Here is a 25,000-nt window from a genome sequence, read left to right as displayed (position 1 = left end):
ACTGGTTGGATCTTGGCTGCTTTTAAAGTTTGGAGTTGTGTGTTGGTGCTCCATCATCTATTTTTCATCATGGTGTTGCATGTTTCATAATACCTTTGTACTATTCTCATATCAAACAAACAAATCTTCCTTCTGTTTATTTCTGCTGCTTCCTACATGACCTCTTTATCTTACATCCTTTGAACACTGCTGTTTTTGGTGTACTGTAGTGTACAGCACTACTGCTGAGCCTATCCTCCTCCAGTTCTCTTTTTTTTTAAATTTTTAATGATATTGTAATTATATTTATAACATTTGTATACATTTAATTAACTATCTATGGTAGATGAATCGTGTTTTAGACTTCAAGCCTGTTACATTGTTTCTGTACATGGTAGATGACAAGATGAAGAAAAAAATATATATGTATGTCCATCGAGTTCATCCTGTCTGTTACATTTACACAACAAATACTTAGCTTATATTTTTTTTATTTACAGTATTTTAATTATCTTTTTTTCAAATTGAATATGCAATATGGCAAGTTGTATCTATTTTCATTAATCAATCATAGACAAATGTAATAATTAAGACTTGTCGTTACTTATGACATTTTAACCATGTTTTTATAGTTGAAAGACTTGGAGACTTTGTTAATGGTTGTTTTCAAATTAAATGCAACATGTCTAATTGCATCTAATGCCATTCAATCATTGACATATTTTATAACTACTATAAAAGAGTTTATTTATTTCAAAGACATTGTAGTAGTATGATCAGTCGTAGATTATGTAAAAATCAAAGAAAAAAACAATAATTTCAATTTATATTACATTTTAAACCCTGAAAAAACATGATTTGAAGTTATTATCATTAATTATGAGGAACAATTGTATGACTTTGCTGCCAGTAATAACGACCACTCACACCCCCAATCATTTGTGGGGGGGGGGGGGCAGACATATTTTTTTTCTTGTTGAAATCCTATTATGTAGGCGTCAGACATCAGATTCATCATAAAGGATTACATTCGATTTTTATCATACAATATTTTCTCTCTCTGACTGTGTGAGCACAAATCAGTCCTGTCTGTGTAAAGGGCTGCCACATTGCAGTCATGTGTCATGTTTAACAACTTAGATTACATTGGTGGTCGTTGTAGCAGTTGATTATTTTATGCAGGTTTTTTAATCAGTGGTAATGGAATCCTATTACAGCTCAACCCCGTTATAGTGCGGTGATAACGTGGCTCCCGTTTTTTGGCAAACTTCTAGGATTTGCCATGTCCGGACACACACACGCACGCACGCACGCACACACACACACACACACACACACACACAAAAATGCTATTCAACAAGCACTCATGCAAATAGGACAAATTCACATTGTTTTTGTGAAAAATAACCAATGTGATAATAAGCGTTTTCACCTACATTTCATTTATACTGCGCTATAACCAGTTGTGTCGAAGTGGGTTAAAAAATTAATTAGTGCTACTCTGTCCCGCTAGTACCATCATCACACTTCAAACGCTGCTTATTACAAATATTTGCAACGCAGCAGAGAATAATTTTGGAGACCAGCAGCTCTTTTATGACCACACATCACTGTAATTTTGGAATTGTAGTAGTCTGTGTTTAAGTTAGACTACTTCTAAAATATCTCACTGGTGTAAAACATTGGCATCAGATTGATTCATTTCAATGCTTTCCTTTTTTCTTATGTTCCAGCAGGGAGATTGAGAACTCACCCCTCTATTTATGGCATATTCTATGATAATTGTTGTTTTTCTTTTCTGGAATTAGCTGCTAATGGTATAATAATATATGAAATAATCATTAACATAATGGAGGACACGTTACATATCTGAGTACCTTTGTTGTTTTCCCACCTATGATATATGTTGCTCCACTGGACCAGACATTGTAATTGTAGGAGGTTTTTTTGTAATGTATATTTCATCAGACTTTGTTTTCTATATGAGTTTACGCTTGCAAAGCTCACTTGTATGACTTAATAAAGCATTTTCATCTTAGAAATTAGACCCAAGAAAATGATGAGTAGAGCTGGTGGCAGCCTTTGTCGGCCACTAATACCTTTTTAAAAGGTGCAGCCCCACATAGCAGGGGAAAATGTTTATCAATGTCATTGAAAAACACACACACACACACACACACACACACACACACACACACACACACACACACACACACACACACACACACACACATACACACACACACACACACACACACACACACACACACACACACACACACTGATATACATACACACACACACACACATACACACACACACACACACACACACACACACACACACACACACACACACACACACACACACACACACACACACACACACACTGAATACACAAACACACACACTGTGGTTTGATTTGGCCCCCTTCCCCCCCTTTAAACTAGTTGACACAGTTTGGCCACCTTGAACTAATTGAGACAGTGTTGTTGTTATTAATATTACTGTAATGTTCAAATTTGAAGCTAAATCTGACTGCTTTATTTCAAGACATCTTATTGGATATCTACTCTGTTACATACTGTAGCTTATAGTAAATTAAATAATGAACTTGAGTATTGCGACATCCAGCAACTTAATTCCACAGCCCAATATTTGCAATTAATAACCGAATTATTAGAGCATACTTGTTTTCTTCTGTGTTTCATGCAGACAATAATGCATCAAAGCAGAAAATAAGCGGGCAGCCCATCTTTAAGGCCAATATTACTTTGTCGATCCCAAACATAAGCATGGTTCCAGCATTAGATGAAGTCCAACAAACCCTCAACAAAGCAGTGGAGAACATTGTGAAGGTCACTAAAGGAGTGTCACAGTGGAGTAAAGAGAGAATGTCAAAGGTTTTTTTGCATTTTTTACATTTGTTTATTTATATTTAAATATCATTTACGTTTATATATATATATACAACACTACTCAGGTAGAATGGCTCTCATTCTCATTTCTTTATCTACTGTACAGAAGAAAATTCTTGAACGGAAAATAGCAGCAATGCGGCGGAACAGTAAGGATAGCGACTCAGAAGATAGCATGGTAGAGGTTGCAGGAAAAAATACTTACGGTAATTTACATTTTCTTCTAAGTTGTGAAATAACTTGTAAATTCTAGTTCTAGGTCCAAGCCTTTTTGTATTTTAGGCATGCCTAGATACACTGTGGATTCACAATCTGCAATTTGTATGTTCGTCCAGCCTACTTCTTATTGAAGTAGGCTGTTAGGATCCCCCTTTTCAATAGTTTAAAAAAAAAGATTCAGATCTCCTGGCAAAGTGTTGACATAGAAAACCTTGTTCACATGTTAAGTCTTAAAACTTTACAAAAATAATGTGCATGCTAATTTTTTTTATGTCATTTTTACCGTATTATATTAATTTCTCCTATATACAGGTTTGCATACAAGCTAATTTTATAGGGTAATGTTGCCAACATTAGATTAGTACAGCATTGCATTGCAATAAATCTATACTTCTAAAGGAGATTTTCTTAGACGTTCTTTCAGTCAAACAGCACTGCAGTTGTCTAGAACTTAAAGTGAAACTCATGTGTTTTTAGGACATCACAATATATATATATATATATGTAACGGTATTTCTGGCCCGGCCTAACCCACCCAATCTCACATTGGCCCCTGTGGTCTAACCGGCCCCCATTACAGTGTGGTAGTGTCTGGTGGTGCACCTGTTGGCAACAGGACTCCTGAGTCTCCCGCATGATGGTGTGTGGGGAGGACCCGTCCAGACAGGCAGCTGAGGTAGTGTGATGAGTCTCACCTAGTTCCAGTGCAGCGCCTCCACCTCATCAGGGTCCCTTCGGTCACTTGGGGATGGTCCTGATGAGGAACTCCTCTCTGTACATTCACTCCACACATGTACACGAGAGGGTTTGTAATTGAGAACATCTTTATTGCCTGAGTGGGCTAGCTGCCCCTCGCAGTAGATATCTAGCCACTCATGATCAGTCAGTGCCTCCCTTTAAAAGGTGTATCTCTCCTTATAATAGGGATTCCCTATCCCCGCAGGGATCACTGCCATGTGCCAGGTCCCTGGACACAGTCTCCTCTTCAGTTACTATAACATAACCAGAACTTTCCAGTAACTGAGGCTAGGACTAGAACTTGAACTAGAACTCTCGCAGGACTAACTCTTAGACACAGTGCTGTGCCTTATGTACACTCTGGAAGCTGACACACCTCTGACATCACTAACCATGGAGTCAGAGCATGTGACCACTCCCATCCATACACAGGGCACCCCACCAGGGTGTGAGGGCAAACCTCCATAATTACTGCTGGCATGCCCACAACTTACCAGGCCTTACTGTCAGCAGGAGAGATGACTGTAGCCATTTTACATGTCCGCTACATTCTCCCCCTGGTGAATCCCATCGTCCTCGCTGGGACCTAAATTTGTATACCCTTTTCCAGGAAGCACTGAAATACAACACATAATTAGGTTAACTTCACGTACAAATTTCCATGGTATATAACAAAATGTCTACAGTACATTCCGCCAAGCCCGCCCCGACCAGCAGCCACGAATCCGCGTAATGCATTAGTACCCCCTAAAAATAGTGACTCGGGTCAGGTTTCTTAACCTCTCTACCGCCCATGTCCAGGACCGTGACGTGATAGTGCCTAGGCAGTCCCCTCTCGGGCCTATATGTCACCCTATGTTTGTAAATGTTCCTCCCTATGCCCCATACATGTACTAAGTGCTCTATGCGCTCCTCGGCCCTCTTTCCTACCACTGAACTCCCTCTTCCTACTAAATGCATTTCAATGACCTCCCTAAGCCACCTCTCTCGGTTTTCCTCTATTTCATCCATAAGAGGCTCAGGGACATACGGGTACTCCAACCCGTGGGATGATTTATACTGAGCCATTATGGTTCGCTCGGCCCTACTTATCCTGGTCAGGTCAGCCTTACCGGCCCTCCCAGGTAACACCCATGATAGGGGCTCGTCAGGGTCCACGGGGTCTGATAGGATGCTAGGACCCATAGGTTCTATCTCCCTATGCTCAATCTGCAGCCACCGCTCCTGCAACTCTCTATCCCTTTGCTCAGGTGTGAACTCTCCCACAGCCCACCAGTAATCCACTACATCTTCTCGCTGGATGAGGAACCGAGTGCGGTCCATCCATGCGGAGTACCCTTCGAATAGTGGGGCCCACCAACGGTGCTCTCTAAATTTATGTGACTCCCCTGACTCTCTATCATCATCCAGAGAAAATACCCCCGAGGTCCGTGCCGATCGCGGTAGAAACCACCTGGAAGATCCCGGGGCCTTTATCACTGGTTCGGGTGCTGCAGGGGGCAACCACCGGTCTACCGCGGCCACCCTCAACTCTCCCCCCCTTCAGAAGTGCCTTCCGTAGCGCAACTGCGCGTTCTCCCCCCAGTCCGTCTCTCCTCCCCCCCCAAAGGTATGTCCATAAGTTGCAGGCTAGGTGGGGATCCCGTGGAACAGGTGACAGGGGCAGGGGCTTTATCTAGGCCAGGGAATGGGGCATAAGGGCGAGCGATAGGACCCCACGGGGTTACGACCCGTTCCTGGCTGTCCGTAGACTGGTCCAATGAGGATATCTCACCCTCCTCAGTCCTCGGATCGCCCCTCCAACTCCTGGGCCTTGTAGGTGATCGGGGGCCTTCCCCCGATCGCCGAAGCGTCGCTGCATCGTTCCTAGCGGTTCCGCTGTCGCCACCGGAAGTGATGTCCTCCCCGGAACCGGAAACGCCGCCATCTCGGGTCGGATCCCCATTCGGGATCTCTTCTTCTATGACGACATCCGGAAGCTCCGCCGTCGTCTTCACCGGAAGTGATGCCGTCTCTCCATGTGCGAATCGGGCCTGGTACGGCCCTTCCTTTGCTGTGCTGTCTGCCGGAGCAAGGTAAGTGATGGGGCTGCTTCTCTTACCAGTCCGCAGGGGCGTTGGCGTCTCTCTCCCGTCGCCGCCCAGTCCTGGGACGGCGGGACTCCGGCTCTCGGCTCGCCGATCTGCGGGGGACGCCCTGTTTTCCAGACTGCCACTCACCCCACGGGGTGTCGTCCGTCCTGGGTCCCTCTTGGATCCCGATTTCGCCACCGCTAGTTCACGGAGGTCCTCATGTGAGTAATCTCCCTTCCCGGATCTCGGGGTCACCGAGCGTGGCGAAAGTCTTGTCTCTGCACGGTCGGGGAGTGACCCGACCGCCTCGGTCGCTACTGATCCAGCCGACTTGGTCGACTCCAGTCCCCTTTCTCCGGGACTCGCACGGTTGAGCCACAGTGCGCCAGGGGACTCGGCGGAGCGCTTAGCCGTATCCCCCGGGGGGTCAGCAGGTTGAATAGGTATAAATGTGGGCATGGGCCACAAATATAATGTCCCGCAATGTGGGCAACGTGCCGCCGTGTTGACAGTGCCTCCGGGCAGCCCGCATTGTAGGCATAGCCCGACCACCGTCTCGGTGTTAGCCACCCTTACTACTAGTAGCCCGCCGGGTACTGAGTAGGGCTGGGTGGAGACCATAGTTCCCACAGCGGAGGGGCAGGCCATTCTTTTTGTGGGGACCACTTTCAGTGTGGGTCTCTCCAGGTCAGTGGTTCCTCGCAACTGACCGGTAGAAGCTTCTGGGCCAGCCACTTTCTGCTTTGGCTCCTCCTTCCGCTGACATAGCTGGAACCCGCCCCCAGGGGTTGCAATTATGGGCGGGTCCCACAGGGGAATATCATGCCCCTTAATTAAGGCCGCGCCTTTCTCAGTCCTGGTGGGCGCGGTCTGCGTTTTCGCGCCATTTCCTCATCAGAGTGGGATTCTTGGGCGGCGGCCAATTCCCGCCTTCGCCTAGCTGCTGCTTTTCGTGCAAAATATCCCTCCTTTTTGCACGTTACCTCCGCGGCCGGAACTACTTCTTGTAGTGGCGCCGTCTGGATATCAGTCCTTGAGCCCAGTGGGTGCATTCCCACAGGCCATAGTTGAAAGTCACTCCCCCTGGTGGAAATCAGGGGAGGGTCCCATAGACTAAGCGGTTGACTCAGCACAGGGGCCGAGTGAGTCACTGTCCATGCAGGCGCAGCCGTAGCTTTCGCGCCATGCCCCCCATCAGGGCGGGGCTCTGCTGTTCGCGCCATTCCCGGCCAGCTTTTTGCAAGTCCTGTATCAGCCACATTTTCTGTGACTGGCCCATGCGGTCTCCCTAGCAAGCGGGAGCCGCCATTTTGGTTGGCTTTTAAGCCCAAAAAGTCAGTTTGTTTGCTCTCCTCGCGGGGTTCTCCCCCAATTATTACAATTTCCTCACACTCTTCAAGGGTGGCCCCTCGGTGTCCCAGACAGGATAAAAACGGGGCAGCCACGGCCTTCGCTCCGCTCCAGAGCAGATTGGTTAATGATAACTCGGCGACAGTTTGCTCTTCAGTGGGGCGCACGCCACGGGTGCCTTCCCCATCAGCCTCTGGTCGCCATTTTGTGTTCTCCGCACCACGCGAATCCTCCATTCTCTCGTAACAGTTATCGTACATGGGGCTCCGCTCTGCGGGGCAGCCTCCACACCAGTACAATAAAGATTGCTCAGATGCACCACCACATGTGTACCTGATCTAGGCTGGACTCATGTTGCACTACCTCAGGCTAGGCTCACTCTCTCAGTGTCTGCTGTGACTCCTTCCTCCCAGTCTGTGCTCCCTATGGTAAGTGTCTGGAATGGGCTAGAGTACTCTGGCTCTGCCATGCAGTACTTGGGGCATCTACCTCTCTTGGTCAGCCTAGAGCAGACCCTCTCCAGGATTCCTGACCACGTTAACAGGCTATCCCTTCTGGCGTCCTACCAACTAGCACTGCCTCAAGGTGACTCGGTCAGCTATAGCCCGGCTCCAGACCCCTCACTCCTTTCAGGCCCCTAGGTTGTCCCTGCGAACTGACAATATCCCGTCAGCCCCCTGACCACCCCTAGGTCCGTCCCTACGCAGCACAGAGTGGCAGCAGACTCTCTCCCTGTTTCCCAGTGTGCCTAGCTAGAGCCTGTCCTGATGACAGATCTGATCTCAGCAGCTCGCCTCCAAATGTAACGGTATTTCTGGCCCGGCCTAACCCACCCAATCTCACATTGGCCCCTGTGGTCTAACCGGCCCCCATTACAGTGTGGTAGTGTCTGGTGGTGCACCTGTTGGCAACAGGACTCCTGAGTCTCCCGCATGATGGTGTGTGGGGAGGACCCGTCCAGACAGGCAGCTGAGGTAGTGTGATGAGTCTCACCTAGTTCCAGTGCAGCGCCTCCACCTCATCAGGGTCCCTTCGGTCACTTGGGGATGGTCCTGACGAGGAACTCCTCCGTGGTGCTCCTCTCTGTACATTCACTCCACACATGTACATGAGAGGGTTTGTAATTGAGAACATCTTTATTGCCTGAGTGGGCTAGCTGCCCCTCGCAGTAGATATCTAGCCATTCAGTGCCTCCCTTTAAAAGGTGTATCTCTCCTTATAATAGGGATTCCCTATCCCCGCAGGGATCACTGCCCTGTGCCAGGTCCCTGGACACAGTCTCCTCTTCAGTTACTATAACATAACCAGAACTTTCCAGTAACTGAGGCTAGGACTAGAACTTGAACTAGAACTCTCGCAGGACTAACTCTTAGACACAGTGCTGTGCCTTATGTACACTCTGGAAGCTGACACACCTCTGACATCACTAACCATGGAGTCAGAGCATGTGACCACTCCCATCCATACACAGGGCACCCCACCAGGGTGTGAGGGCAAACCTCCATAATTACTGCTGGCATGCCCACAACTTACCAGGCCTTACTGTCAGCAGGAGAGATGACTGTAGCCATTTTACATGACCGCTACATTTATATATATATTTATATATATATATATATATATATATATATATATATATATATATATATATATATATATATATATATATATATATATATATATTTTTTTTTTGTGCATTAACAGTAGTGTTGTTAAGATCAGTATTTATTTGCTTTTCATTTTAAAAGAATCACCAACTCTGGGCACATATCTGTTTTTATTGAAACCATACACAACAAATTTATAACGCTATACAATAAACTGCCATTGAAGTAAACAGCAGTAGAATGAGCAAACTGCCTCCTCCATCCATCAAAACTCTCTTCTGCCAGCTTCTAAATTCCCTTCTTTATCCTCTTAAACGTCCTCCTCTGTCCCTCCACAGCCTGTCTCTTTACTTCACTATCTCTCAAAACCACTGTGACTGAAATCCAAGATACAGTACATGCATTTCAAATGTCGAAGGACAAACTTGCATTCTCGGCTACATAACTTTATATTTTAAGTGACACTGTTGTGGTAACACTAGTTTAGGCATTTGTCTACTCTGTCAGAAAAGGTTTTTTTTTTTTTTAAACTATAATTCCTGCTGAGAGTTAGGCCGAGTCCATAGAAGGACAGGCCGAGCTGAGCCGTGCGGATGCTCCGCGCTGAGCCCCTGCATCCTCAATGAGGATGCCTTGAGAGGGGGCTCACGCGAGCGTCCGCAGGCGTGCTGAGGCGCTGGAGTTTTCAGCCGACAGCCAAGCTGTTTTTCAGTGCGCTGTCGGCTGAAAACATCCAATCAGCGCGGAGCTGCGTCAACTTCACGGCGCCGTGAACGTCGATGTCGGTGAGTCGCAGGTGATTGGCCCAGCGACGTCATTGCCCCGCCTCCCACAGTCTCCCCCCGCCTCCGATCACGCCCGCTGGCTCGCCTGCATGGGCATGAAATCGCACAGATTTCAGCAGGCGAGCCTCAGTGTCAGCGCGGCTCGGCTCAACCCTCTATGGCCCCAGCCTTATTGTTTCCTCATTAGTGAGCTCTTTTTTTTTTTCTATCTGTCAGAGTAGCGTCTGTAATCTTCTCACAATCCAGGGGGAGCATGGGGAGTATAAACACAAGAAACAGCACTCTAAGTGTAGATGGACTAATAATTATAATAATTTTCTAGTGAAACTTTGCGCCTATGAGTTCCTACTCACAGGAAGGTAGTGATATTCAAGCAAAGGTAATCAAGGACTGATCGTGGATATCAGGTAAACCGGAGTTGCCCCTTCAACGGGGGAATGGGACCTCAGCAAGAGAGAAATGCACGCACATAGCACAGATCATATGATTCCAACAATTTTATAAAATACCTCTTAAAAGTGTACACTTACAGTGTTGCAAATAAAAAACAGCATGTAAGCTATATTAAGCTTCAAATGACCACTTGGGAGACAAATGCCGCCTCTGTAAACAGCATGGTATCTAGAAACTTTTCCATGGCACTTTCCTTTTGTACTTATTTTTACATTGCTCTTGGAGTTTGCCATTTTTCCTTGTCTGCACAATAGCTTAAAAAGCATAACATTAAAAAATGTACAGTAAAGGAAGAGATCTGTTTGGGTTTTGAGGATTACAGTAGATGACATGCATCCTGTTATATTGGCAAATATATTATTATAAATAGTTGTAGAGGTATGCTTTATATTTGTTTTTACATATTTGCCATTAAGCAGATGGGTAGAATGTAATGATATGCAAAACTCACTTCACAATCAGCTGAACTGAATACATTTTGATGAGTTATATACATAAAAATGTAAATGTAATTGTTTCTTTTCGTGTTTTCTTGTGAAAGTTATGGTTATGTTAACAGATTTTTGTCATCTTCTATTCAGTTTTGTCATCTTCTATTCAGTTTTGTCATCTTTTTCTTAACCCCTTAACGGTGAATGATGCAAATTCGCGTTCAATTACTTTTTAATCTGATGATGTTAAAAAAAAAAAAGAAGGGCATTAAGAGGTTAAGGTGTATGTTGTCAAGCTAGCAAACAACCAATATTTACCTGATTTGCATTCAACAGTTAATGTTTCCAACATGTGTAATAATAAAGTTAGAACATTTTCTGATATTGATATTATTTCCCTTCTAGAAAATATTTCTGAAGGGGCATCCACCAATGTAGCATCTCCTATTCAGAACAAAAATTACTTCAAAAGTGTTTCTGAAAATAAAGAGATTGTTAAACTTTGCTCCGTGTTGAGCACAGCTATTAACTCAACGAAAAAGGTAAGGTTGCAAAAAGTATTTTACACATTTTACATATGTGCTTAGGTTGCGAAATACATGTAGTTAGACAGTACTTACCTTTCACATCTCTTTAATATACACTATTTCCAGGTCTAATATACTGTATACTTACTAAAATATGGTGCAGTTTTGACCTTTTCAATAGTGTGCCATTCTTTGACTAAAACAAAATAAAAAAGTAATAATTGTTAAAACAAGACTTGCAGCACTTACCGTATCTTTGCTAAAGAAATGTATTTATTCACACAATTGGGCCAACGTTTTGTCCTACCTGGGAGTGATGCAATGTTTTGCATTTTAGTTTTGTGACCTTCATTTTCTAATGTATTAAAGTTACTTGTAATTTATATATCATTTTGTGAGTGGAGACCATGGAATATACAGTATCATATACTTATATTAATGAGGTGAGGCCATGGAATATTACACTGTCCCATCAGGCTTCCATGGAAAATCCTCAACTGAAACCGCACTCCCCAAATTAACTAATGATCTCCATATTGCCTAATCGCAAGAACACTACTCCATTAAGATTTTTCTGGACATTTTCTCTGCTTTCTGTACCGTTGACTGTTAGAAATAAATGTTCTTGAATACTAGCAATAATCAATCAACTGCCAGTTTGGATGCCAACACACCCAGTCCACTTGGGGTTGTAGAAGGAGTTAGAAATAGTCAGTCCAATCCGAGTGGGGTCTTTCTCAGATTATTACTGCACTATAAGTGCAAGGAAACAGCAGGATGAAAAAAACAATTTGTAAGAAATGTATGAAAGCAATCAAATGTAAGCACTATTAATTACTACATGAATCACATCATATTGTTCCTATACACCCCTCCCTCCCCCACCTCCATATCTATATTATTATTTTTAAAAGTTCACTAGAATTTATTTTTCTTTTATCTAACTATATTTACTGTACTGTGAGAAAATAATTGTTCTCGGTCTCCTCATTATCAGGCCCAACCAAAATAGATTACCCATCTTGACCTTGCTTCTCAGCTCTGATCCATACAGTACTTCTCGCTCTCTCTTTTTTCCTTTTTTTTGCAATGTTCTACTGAAATATATTGCTATAAACCAAGCGAGGGGCCCTTTAAACTAAAAGAAATTACAAAAATAGTTTGAATGTAAGCTCTTATTCAACTAGAAAAACTAATACCAAGCTATTAAGTATCACTACAATAATAAAGAATAGCAGCATAGATACTGTATATCTATATAAGATACCTAATAATGTGCTCAGTTAACTCTTTCCTTCCACATTGACCACTCTCTCCAGATTCTTCACTCTCTTGGCATCTGTGACACTGCTCTCTCATGGTTCTCCTCCTAACTGCTCCTTCAGTGTCTCTTTTGCCAACTGCTCCTTCACCATTATGTACAGTATAAGTCTGTTGGTGCATCTTCACTTCCTCTTTTCAAAGCACAGCTGAAATTTCACTTCATAAAAGTAGCATTTTATTAAATGATCTACACCTACACAGATCATGTCCATAATATTTACTTTTGTGACATCTATTTTTGTAAGTATTGTTATATCCTATATCATCATTATTTCATACGGCATTGTGTCAAGTTTTTGTTGCACTGTGAACATTTAATAAAGTAATCCGTTTCTACTGTTATTAGTTTTTTTAATTGATAGACTGCAATAGTCCAGTGAGCTTTGAATCTGTTTGGTTCAAATTTGTATCATGTGACTTGGTAGCACTATGCTCTTGGGCTATGTAGACTTTGAACCTCTTTATATTTTGTGCATTTGACATAATACCACCAGATACAATTATATTGTAAATAATATCTTTCCTTCCAATAACTAGCAACAAATTCAGCTTTTACAATTGTTAAAGAGCTTAAAACATATACTGTAGCATTCTTATTATTAATACTATCGCAACAATTATTATTTTGAAAAAATAATAATTTTTAATGTAAATTAAATGTAAGCCGTGAATGATTTCATTTTTTTCTGATTTATTTTAGGAAGTTATTACAGCATTGGAACGTTTCAAATGTTACCATCATATATGGCAGAGCGATAGGGACAGTGTCATTGAGAAATTTGTTGCTGGAAACCCATTGCTATCAGAATTTGAATCACGAATTCTCAATTTCCGAGACTTTGAGCTGGAAATCAACTCTGAGCCAGAATATATTTGTGTTGGGACCATTGCACTATATACTGGTAAGTCTCCTACTAGGCAGAACAAAAGTAGATTGTTGTTAATAAAAGCCACATATCACTCGAGAAAGTCAATTTAAGTGCAGAATATAATTGAAATTTGCCAAATAAGCCATTCTGAGAAACCTAAATACAGCCCTTAACTGTTACACGTTCAAAAAACTTCCATAGTAAAAGATGTTCCCTATACTTAATTAAGATAATGGCATCAACCTCTTTTCCATAGATGGCATATTATACTTCTTGGATTGATGTAATTTGAGATAAAGTCTAACCTTTCTGTTTTTTTTTTCACAAATCCTGTATATGGAAAATTCCATTAATACATATTTCCATTAAACATGCTAATATATAAAAAAAAAAACCAAGGTAATATCTTATAGTATTTAAAATCAGAGACAAAACATGAAACACAGACAGAGCCCAGTGCTACATCCATTGACATAAATACATGATACAGTGCCTATATATATATATATATAGATAGATAGATAGATAGATAGATAGATAGATAGATAGATATCTTTTGAATAAAATGGTCTTTTAGTTTAACTCTTTGGCCAAAGTGTCGTAAGCCCATGAGCCCCTCCAAGGCAGACCATGTCTCATGGGTCCTAACACTATTATAAATTCTTAAAACCTGTACATTACAAGGAAGAATGATTTATAATAAATCTGTCAAAATTAGTGGCATAGTTGTATGTTTTGCAATATCTTATAGTATAAATAAATATCCGAAAGGCAAATATACTTATTGAAATGTACAGTAAACCACGTGTGTGTGTATGTTAATGTTGGTGTATTCTGCATCTTTTTGTTAGCTGATTTGAAACTAGCATTGACTTCAGAGACAAAGGCCTGGATGGTTGATCTGAGTCGCCATTGTAACAAGAAGTACAGGACAGAGATGGAAAACATATTTACATTTGTGGAAGAAATTGGCAAGAAACTAAATAGGCAGGTTAAAGACTTGGATGATATAAGAATAGCGATGGCAGCACTGAAAGAAATCCGAGAACAGCAAATCCCTATAGATTTTCAAGTGGGACCAATTGAGGTAAATAAAAAAAAATTGCAAGTATAACCTTCTGTACAATGTTTAAATAAACCATTTCACTACCGCTAAAGCCTGAGGTTTGTATATCAACAGTGTGCAGTACTTAATTTTGTAAACATATTTTTGGGCATTGTTATCCATAAAAAGACATGTTATGGCAAATTCACAACAGCAGCAACGATAGTGAACATAATAATCTCACTAAAGAGAATATGATTACTGCATGTGCTATAATTGGTACACCTTTTTGAATGAAATCCAATTTGCATCTACAGTCTTTCAAGAAATTGTATGTAAATACATACAGTTAGGACTGGAAATAATTGGACACTGATACAAGTTTTGTTATTTCGGCTGTGTACCAAAATAAATTAAAATTACAGTTAAATAATGAATATGGGCTTAAAGTGTAGTCTATCAGCTTTAATTTGAGGGTATTCACATCCAAATTGGAGGAAGGGTTTAGGAATTACATCTCTTTAATATGTAGCCCCCTCTTTTTCAAGGGACCAAACGTAATTGGACTATTGACTCAAAAGCTGTTTCATGGACAGGTGTGGGCTATTCCTTCATTATTTCATCATCAATTAAGCAGGTAAAAGGTCTGGAGTTGATTCCGGGTGTAGCATTCGCATTTGGAAACAGAAGGAAAAAACAGCGCAAAAAAAACGTTAGTGTAGTATATTAAAAAGTCTATTTATAAAATAAGGGTGAGTGTTGCACGTACATCAATAGAAAAATTACACAGCATAACATGTTAGGGACATGTTACCACTTGGCGGGAACAGCAGGACACGAACAGATGTATCTGGAATGTTCTCCCTCTGGCTGCTGGTATCCAGGATCGGTAGGTACAACTCCACTTGAGAAGCCGGAGAGGGCGCGTTCCTTCATTTTCATTTTCTATCCCCATTGCGGCTTTATTTTATTGCACTTGCTTTGTTTGGGACTTGCTCGGGACTTTCTACCCACTCGATACGCTGTCAGTGTGGTGAGACGCAGTGAGACGCGACCGGCAGAAGGACGCCACCAGATGACGTCACACGTACACGCGGACTAACCCGGAACTGATCAGGAGATCATCCCTTCCGAACCAACGGTTGCAGTATCTTCAGTACACGGGAAGGCTTCTCAAGTGGAGTTGTACCTACCGATCCTGGATACCAGCAGCCAGAGGGAGAACGTTCCAGATACATCTGTTCGTGTCCTGCTGTTCCCGCCGAGTGGTAACATGTCCCTAACATGTTATGCTGTGTCATTTTTATATTGATGCACGTGCAACACTCACCCTTATTTTATAAATAGACTTTTTAATATACTACACTATGGTTTTTTTGCGCTGTTTTTTCCTTCTGTTTCCATTTAGCCTGGTGTGCTGAGCCATCCTAGTTGAACAGCGGCATAAAACCTCATTCCAATCAGGTTATATATATTCATTTAAGTCACTATCACTCATCACTTAATCACTAATGAGCGCAATATATTTTTGTATCAATTCGCATTTGGAAGCTGTTGCTGTGAACCCACAACATGCGGTCAAAGGAACTCTCAATGCAAGTAAAACAGGGCATCCTTAGGCTGCAAAAAAAAAAGAAAATCCATCAGAGAGATAGAAGGAACATTAGAAGTGGCCAAATCAACAGTTTGGTACATTCTGAGAAAAAAAACGCACTGGTGAGCTCTGCAACACAAAAAGTCCTGGACGTCCATGGAAGACAACTGTGGTGGATGACCGTATGATCCTTTCCATGGTAAAGAAAAACCCCTTCACAACATCCAGCCAAGTGAAGAACACTCTCAAGGAGGTAGGCATATCATTATCCAAGTCTACCATAAAGAGAAGACTTCACGAGAGCAAATACAGAGTGTTCACCACAAGGTGCAAACCATTCATAAGCCTCAAGAATAGAAAGGCAAGATTAGACTTTGCCAAACAATATCTAAAAAAGCCAGCCCAGTTCTGGAACAGCATTTTTGGACAGATTAAACTAAGATCAACCTTTACCAGAATGATGGGAAGAAAAAAGTATGGAGAAGGCTTGGAACGGCTCATGATCCGAAGCATACCAGATCATCTGGAAAACATGGTGGAGGCAGTGTGATGGCATGGGCATGCATGGCTTACAATGGCACTGGGTCACTTGTGTTTATTGATGATGTGACAGAAGACAGAAGCAGCCGGATTTATTCTGAAGTGTATAGGGATATATTGTCTGCTCAGATTCAGCCAAATTCAGCGAAGTTGATTGGATGGCGCTTCACTTTACAGATGGACAATGACCCTAAACATACTGCAAAAGCAACCCAGGAGTTTTTTAAGGCAAACAAGTGGAGTATTCTGCAATGGCCGAATCAATCAACTGATCTCAACCCGATCGAGCATGCATTTCACTTGCTGAAGACAAAACTTAAGGCAGAAAGACCCACGAACAAACAACTACTGAAGACAGCTGCAGTAAAGGCCTGGCAAAGCATCACCAAGGAGAAAACCCAGTGTTTGGTGATGTCCATGCTTTCCAGACTTCAAGCAGTCACTGCCTGCAAAGGATTCTCGACAAAGTATTACAAATGAACATGGTATTTATGATTGTGTTAATTTGTCTAATTACATTTGAGCCCCTGAAATAAGGGCACTGTGTGTGAAAATGGTTGCAATTCATAAATGTTTCATACAATATTTTTTGTTCAACCCCTTGAATTAAAGCTGAAAGTCTGCACTTCTATTGCATCTAGGTTGTTTCATTTCAAATCCATTGTGGTGGCGTACAGAGCCAAAATTATGAAAATTGTGTCATGTCCCATTATTTCCCGACCTAACTGTATGTAACCCCTCTTTATTTTACTTCAGACTATATGGCCTGTCACTGAGGTGGGGGCCTGAGTCCTATGGATTATGCTTTAACTCGTATAGTGTGTGGTACACATGGTGTGAGGCAGGAGCAACACATGGTGTGAGGCAGGAGTAACTAGACACAATACAACTGTAATGAATTATAACAACAATATATATATATATATATATATATATATATATATATATATATATATATATATATATACACACTTGTGTGAAAAAGAAAGTACAACCTCTTTGAATTCTATGGTTTTACATATCATGACATAATAACAATCATCTGTTCCTTAGCAGGTCATAAAATTCGGTAAATATAACCTCAGATGAACAACAACACATGACATATTACACTGTGTCATGATTTATTTAACAAAAATAAAGCCACAATGGAGAAGCTATGTGTGATAAACTAAGTACACCCTTACAGCTTTCATAGGAATTAAGATGCTAATGTCCCGACTGTGCTCGCCACAAACCTGGGTCGGACCGCGTGGCTGAGGTGGGGTTGTAAAAGCACCGACCTTAGACCGCGCAGGCTGATCCGGATTGCGTAGTTCGTAGTCGTACGTAGCAGGATCAGGATAGGAGAAGACAGCATCGCCGGTGGACACGCCAGGGTCAGGACTGGAGACATCAGGGTAAACGTTGTTCAAGCAGGAGTTCGGCAACAGGTAGTCAGGAGAGCCCCGCTTCAGCTTAGGAGCGCGGGAGTGGCCTCTGCGCGTGCGGCGACCATGGCCCATGGTACTGGTCTCAGGAGGTGGTAGACAGACCAGAGTAGCACACCGCCTAGCTGCACTGGTAAACCAGTGCTTCAGCGCAAGAGTCCTGAGCGGGCTGGGGAATCCTCCGTTTCAGCGCAGGAACCAGGACACGGCCTCTCTAGATTAGGGAAAGAGTAGGCCCCAGGAACCAGGAAGCTGAAGATACACAGGGAAACCTCCGCTTCAGTGCAGGAAACCAGGAACAGACCGCTGCATGAATATAGCAGCCGGTCACAGGAAACAAGGAGCTGAAGTAACAAGGAGAGTACTCAGCTTCAGCACAGGAAACAGGAAGTGACCGCTGCATGAGACTAGCAGCCGGTCACAGGAATCAGGGAGCTGAAGACAACAAGGAGAGTACTCCGCTTCAGCACAGGAACAGACCGCTGCGTGACACTAGCAGCCGGTCTCAGGAACCAAGGTGACAGACAAGACAAGGCTTATGGCAGAACACAGAGACATCCAGGAAGGACTATGCTCGGCAGGGAGCATTGTGGGAAGGCAACACTTAAAGGTCAGAGAACCAATGGCAGAAGGGGCGTGTGGCAGTATTGCTTTGGTGAGTGAATCCAGGCTGCAGTAAATATCAGGGGAAGTGTTCCGGGACTGCACAAGTCTACAAGGTAAGGCAAACATTAAACCGAGGAGCGGATTCCTTACAGTACCCCCCTCTTCACGTGAGACCTCCGGGCGAACAAGACCACTCATAGAGTTGGGGGACCAGGAGTTGTTCCAGAACCGTCTAGGATTGGTGTTAGAGTCATGGTTCAGAGACTCGTGGTCACTCCTTTGTGTACCCCCACCCCCCGGAAAGAAGTGCGGCAAGCTAGGGCCATCCATGGGTCTCGGGGACATCGAGTTGTTCCTAAAGTTTTTTAGGCGGAAAGGGGATCCGTAAACGAGCAGTTCCTTGGTGAGTACTGTTCTAGGATATGAGAGTGGTGGTAGAGATATCATTGGTACCTGGCTCGCCCCGCGAAATGGCTTGGGAATCCAAGGCTGTGAAGAACCAGAGGGTTCCGGAGCAGAAACGGCAGAAGAACCCCCACTGGGAGCCCAGTCTTTAGTAATTGGACCAGAATTTAGGATAAGCGGCCTTGATAGTTGATCGAATATACCCGGGCGACCTTCGGGACAGACAAAGTCTTGACTGACCTCTGCATGTAGGAATTTGAGAGGGAATTCTCCTCCAGAGGTCTCCCAGGTAGTGGTCAGCGAGGGTATAGGGTGGGTGGGAGCATTTCCCGGTATTGGTATGGAAGGTGACAAGGCAAGCAGTAAACCAGACATAGAGACCGAAATCTCGGGATACATACAGAGTATTTCCAACTCAAAGGAAATAACAGGGGCAACAGAAGGTTCCGAGGGGGAAAAACATAGTTTCACAGAGGCAGAGAAGCACTCAGCAGTGGAGCTCTCAAATACTGGGGAACCCTCAGTGGGAGATAGTATTGTCTGGGGAGTAGGAATAGGTTTTGGGGCTCTAATATCAGAAACTTGAGAATCAGGCAGAGCAAGGGTAGCGGAGGGAGGGGAGCTAACCTCAGAAGCTGAAGTCTGTACTTCAGTGAAAGGGACCTGAGAGACTACAAAAACAGCAGCGAGTAAAGGAATTGACTCCGGAGCTGGAGGCTCGGAATCCATAACAGAAACATCTTGCAAAGCAGGGGTACCGATAGAAGAACTAGCGTCAGGAGCTGGTGCCTGGGAATCAGTGACTGGTAATGGGAGAGTAATGATGGGAGTTAAAGAGACAATAAGCGGTAAGTTGGAACCGTGGAAACTCTTAATAGCAGAAACCTTTGAAGTAAAAGGAGTCTTATCCAAAACTGCAAGGGCCCTAACAACAGGGGTGCTTGTCATGACAAAAACAGATTTAGGCGTGTTTACTAGTGCAAAAATTCTGATAACGGGACTCCTAGCCAGTGGTGAGGGTGTCAGGGTTTGACTAGTGAGAACATCAGATATAGTGATAAGTGACTTAGAATCAATCACTGAGGTTCTAGGTTTGCTGGACATGTGTGAGAAAGTACCCTTTAAGACAGGAATTTTAATTTTTACCCCGAGTAACCCAACGGTTGCTGGAGCACGTTTAGCTGCAGTGCTGAGGGACAGAGGTTTAGCAAGAGCAGTAAAACTAAATAGCTCAGATTTAAACACCAGGACTTGTAATATAAGCAGGGTGGTCTCAGACTGTACTAAGGGGGTAACAACCGATATGCTGATCCCTGGAGGGTTTGCATGGGCAGAGAAATCAGGGGAACTAACAGCAAGGACGACCTCTATAGAAAGAGATTCTGAATCTGAAGGGAGGTTTTTACCTCTCCGAGTATCAGGGCCGACAAGGCAAATTTCAGAGAGAGGGGAAACTGTGTGCAGGCTTCTAGCTAGCACATATGAAAAAGCGTCGCTTTTAAGTGAAAACAGTGTGTCAGCAAACATTCCTGGGAACACAACATGAACCCCAGGAGGGGCATACTGACCACTGTACGGTTTTAACCCTAAGCTTTGAGAAGGGGAGAACACAGACAGTACACGGGGGGTAATCATAACTGTACTGGTCTCTGAAGTGGGTATTTGGTAAGTAGTGTCTGGGAAACCAGAAATGACTGCAGATTCCACGACGTGGGGACTATGTGCTGAAGCAAGGATCATCGCTCTCTGGATGACAGACTGGTTCAGCGAAGTACCTGGAAATGGGAACTCTGCGACCAAGCTTAGGGAAAAACTTGGTAACTGAATACATTTAACTGGAATCAGAACTTTAGCCGAAGTTTCAGGGGGCACAGCAGCTGAAACTTGAGCTGAAGCAGGGGTTTTATAGCAAAAGCTAACTAAGGATTCAGCAACCTTGGGGAAGTCATTTAATGCAACCTCTGCTATAGGACTTGGGGACACATTCTCTGAGGCTAGAACGAAGGCATTAGCTTGGAGGCAGCAAGAATTTACAGGAGTTAAAGCAGATAATACCTGAGAGTAGAACATAGAGAGTTTTTCCTCTGTAATAGGTGAGACAAGGGATTCTTCCTCTGGAGCTAGGGACGTGACCATGGCTGGCGGAGAACAGGGGGTTACCAAAGGGGACTCAGAGAGCTGCCCCACAGGGTTTAATACAGGAATGACCCTGGGAACAGAACTTAGAAATTGAAGCTGAATACGTGGAGGTAGGAGGGATTTGTTCCCTGACAGGGAAGGCATGCAGAACTGCCTAGCAGGGGTTAAAGCAGGAAAAACTTCGAGGGCTGAAAAGGGAGATTCAGAGTTAGGAATAGAGGGAAAAAGGGACTTGTTCTCGGATACTAGAGCCTTAGTGTTGGCTAGAGAGATATATACGTATACTCCAGGGGAACCTCACAGGGCTGATCAGCAGTGGTTAACGTAGACGTATCATTGGTGTCAGAGTACCCGGGTGTACCATCAGGGCTAGGGACCGTGGCAGCATGTATGTTAGGGGGCAGTAATAGTGGGTCAGTTTGGTCATTTCCTGGAGAGGGAGATACGTCCCCAGGTTTAGCGACAGAACTGGCAGCACAGGTGGACTGCCAAGCGGCAGCGTAGCTGGCGAGGAGAGGGTCCTGTTCCTTTATGCAAATGTCCAAAGTCAGGGAAAGTACACGGAGTGTGTCTTGAGCATGAACCACCATGAAGAGAGGGTCCTGTTGTACTAGGTGAATGTCCAATGATAAGGCCAAGGCAAGGAGTGCATTTCGGGCGTTGGCAAGTTTGATAGGATGCACATTATCCCAGGTTAAAGGGGAACCAGAGGAGCAAACACAATCGGCCAGAGACTGTTTTAAGTCCTTGAGGCAATAAGCCTTACTAATGAGATCGTTACGGCATTGTCTTTGCAACGGGGTTAAACCTTCATACATAATCTGATCTTCAATCAGGGGTAGTATTTCGCACAGATACTGGTTTTCAAACTGGGACTGGTCTACAGGCCGGGACAGGATTTCAGACAGAAACATACCAACCCTCACCACAGGGCGGTCCGAGTTTGTGGGGCCGAGCATACTGTCACGACTGTGCTCGCCACAAACCTGGGTCGGACCGCGTGGCTGAGGTGGGGTTGTAAAAGCACCGACCTTAGACCGCGCAGGCTGATCCGGATTGCGTAGTTCGTAGTCGTACGTAGCAGGATCAGGATAGGAGAAGACAGCATCGTCGGTGGACACACCAGGGTCAGGACTGGAGACATCAGGGTAAACGTTGTTCAAGCAGGAGTTCGGCAACAGGTAGTCAGGAGAGCCCCGCTTCAGCTTAGGAGCGCGGGAGTGGCCTCTGCGCGTGCGGCGACCATGGCCCATGGTACTGGTCTCAGGAGGTGGTAGACAGACCAGAGTAGCACACCGCCTAGCTGCACTGGTAAACCAGTGCTTCAGCGCAAGAGTCCTGAGCGGGCTGGGGAATCCTCCGTTTCAGCGCAGGAACCAGGACACGGCCTCTCTAGATTAGGGAAAGAGTAGGCCCCAGGACCCAGGAAGCTGAAGATACACAGGGAAACCTCCGCTTCAGTGCAGGACAACCAGGAACAGACCGCTGCATGAATATAGCAGCCGGTCACAGGAAACAAGGAGCTGAAGTAACAAGGAGAGTACTCAGCTTGAGCACAGGAAACAGGAAGTGACCGCTGCATGAGACTAGCAGCTGGTCACAGGAATCAGGGAGCTGAAGACAACAAGGAGAGTACTCCGCTTCAGCACAGGAACAGACCGCTGCGTGACACTAGCAGCCGGTCTCAGGAACCAAGGAGACAGACAAGACAAGGCTTATGGCAGAACACAGAGACATCCAGGAAGGACTATGCTCGGCAGGGAGCATTGTGGGAAGGCAACACTTAAAGGTCAGAGAACCAATGGCAGAAGGGGCGTGTGGCAGTATTGCTTTGGTGAGTGAATCCAGGCTGCAGTAAATATCAGGGGAAGTGTTCCGGGACTGCACAAGTCTGCAAGGTAAGGCAAACATTAAACCGAGGAGCGGATTCCTTACAGCTAAGTAGCAGACGGGTGCTGCTAATCAAATGCCCTTGATTAATGGATCATCAGCAAGAGTAACCCCCTCTATAAAAGCCAAAGTTTTAGTAGTTTGCTGGTCTGAAGCATTCAAGTGTGTGTTAACACAATGCCAAGGAGGAAAGACATAAGCAATTGTTGCTGCCCATCAATCTGGGAAGGGTTATAAGGCCATTTCCAAACAATTTAAAGTCCATCAATCTACAGTGAGAAAGATTATTTAGAAGTGGAAAACATTCAAGACAGTTGCAAATCTTCCCAGAAGTGGACGTCCCAGCGAATTCACCCCAAGGTCAGACCGTGCAATGCTCAGAGAAATTGCAAAAACCCCAAGAGTTACATCTCTGACTCTACAGGCCTTTATTTAGCATGTTAAATGTTAACGTTCATGATGGTACAATTAGAAAAGGACTGAACAAGTATGGGGGTTTTTTTGGAAGGGTTGCCAGGAGAAAGCCTCTTCTCTCTAAAAAGAACATGGCAGCACGGCTTAGGTTTGCAAAGTTGCCTCTGAACAAACCACATGACTTCTGGAACAATGACCTTTGGACAGAGGAGACCAAAGTGGAGATGCTTGGCCATAATGCACAGCGCCCCGTTTGGCCAAAACCAAACACAGCATATCAGCACAAACACCTCATACCAACTGTCAAGCACAGTGTGGAGGGGTGATGTTTTGGGCTTGTTTTGCAGCCAAAGGACCTGGGAACCTTGCAGTCATTGAGTCGACCATGAACTCCTCTGTATACCAAAGTATTCTAGAGTCAAATGTGGGACCATCTGTCCGACAGCTAAAGCTTGGCCAGAATTGGGTCATAAACAAATGCATAAACAAATGCCCACAAACCTCAATGAACTGAAGCATCGTTGTAAACAAGTGTGCCAAAATTCCTCCACAACAATGTGAGAGACTGATAAAGTCATTCAGAAAACGATTACTTCAAGTTATTGCTGCTAAAGGTGGTTCTACAAGCTATTGAATCATAAGGTGTACTTAGTTTTTCACACATGGCTTCTCCTTTTTTACTTTATTTTTGTTAAATAAATCATGACACAGTGTTATATATCATGTGTTGTTGTTCATCTGAGGTTGTATTTACCTAATTTTAAGACCTGCTAAGGAACTGTTATTGTATGATTGTTATTATGTTCTGATATGTAAAACCATAGAATTCAAAGAGGATGTACTTTCTTTTTCACACAACTGTATATATATATATATATATATATATACAGTATATATATATATATATTGGAACAGGTATAATCACAGAGCTACAATACACAATACTCATGTGACCCTTTTAATTAGGGCTACCACATACATACAGTGTTCCTACAATCCTCTAAATGTTAACTAGCGCTGCACCCCTAATTATATGGTACAGTCAATGCTACTGTGTTCACTACCCTGCTGATCAGGCAGGGTATTTGTCACAATAACATTTCATTGGAGCTCTTAGTTCAAAAATATTAGTTGCATGCCTGTGCTTCTTACAGATAGTGTGAAAACATAACCTTAACTCTAGTGCAGGGGAGTTCCTTTTCCGCTTGGCTGGATGCACCCTGGGCTTTTACTCATGGGCTGTCAGGATCCTGATCTTTTCCCCTGGACTTGGCAGTCGTCACTGTGGTGTGTCGCAGTGCTTTCCTACTGGCCAGTAACTTCACCACTCTCACCACATCTGTCAGGCACTTGCAGAGTGCATCTGAAAGCAGTCTCATCCTCCAAAACGCCATGCAGCTGGGACTCTCAAGATGGCTGGCTCCTTATCTTAAAGTTACACTCTCTGTCTCCTTCACCAGCTCTCTTACTGGCGTATCATAGTCACATGTCTATAGAGAGCATACAAGTTAAAGGGGTAGCATCCTGTGTTGTCTGCAGACACAGAGGGTTACACAATCTAGTTTTGTGTACATCCTTCATTATAAGCCAAGCATTCTATTGGCAGAGCAGGCTTTTCCAATGTATAAGGGGTGTTATAACCTTCACCTCCACACTACAAATGCAG

At 43.9% G+C, this 25,000-nt stretch overlaps 1 protein-coding gene across 4 annotated transcripts in view; it reads left to right on the top strand.

The window, feature by feature from the left end:
• The window catches only part of DNAH5 (dynein axonemal heavy chain 5), a 463,741-nt gene that overhangs the window by 263,705 nt on the left and 175,036 nt on the right, over positions 1-25,000 (top strand). For all 4 annotated transcript variants that reach the window (XM_075586253.1, XM_075586252.1, XM_075586255.1 and 1 more), the window contains 5 exons: positions 2,695-2,882; positions 3,004-3,103; positions 10,958-11,094; positions 13,103-13,304; positions 14,123-14,358. In XM_075586253.1, coding sequence (XP_075442368.1) covers positions 2,695-2,882; positions 3,004-3,103; positions 10,958-11,094; positions 13,103-13,304; positions 14,123-14,358 — 863 coding nt within the window. The remainder of the gene's footprint in view (positions 1-2,694; positions 2,883-3,003; positions 3,104-10,957; positions 11,095-13,102; positions 13,305-14,122; positions 14,359-25,000) is intronic.

Source organism: Ascaphus truei, chromosome 2 (genome assembly GCF_040206685.1).
Source record: "Ascaphus truei isolate aAscTru1 chromosome 2, aAscTru1.hap1, whole genome shotgun sequence".
Taxonomy (NCBI): Eukaryota; Metazoa; Chordata; class Amphibia; order Anura; family Ascaphidae; genus Ascaphus; species Ascaphus truei.
Note: the sequence above shows the minus strand (reverse complement) of the source record. Positions and strands in the feature narration are given on the sequence as shown.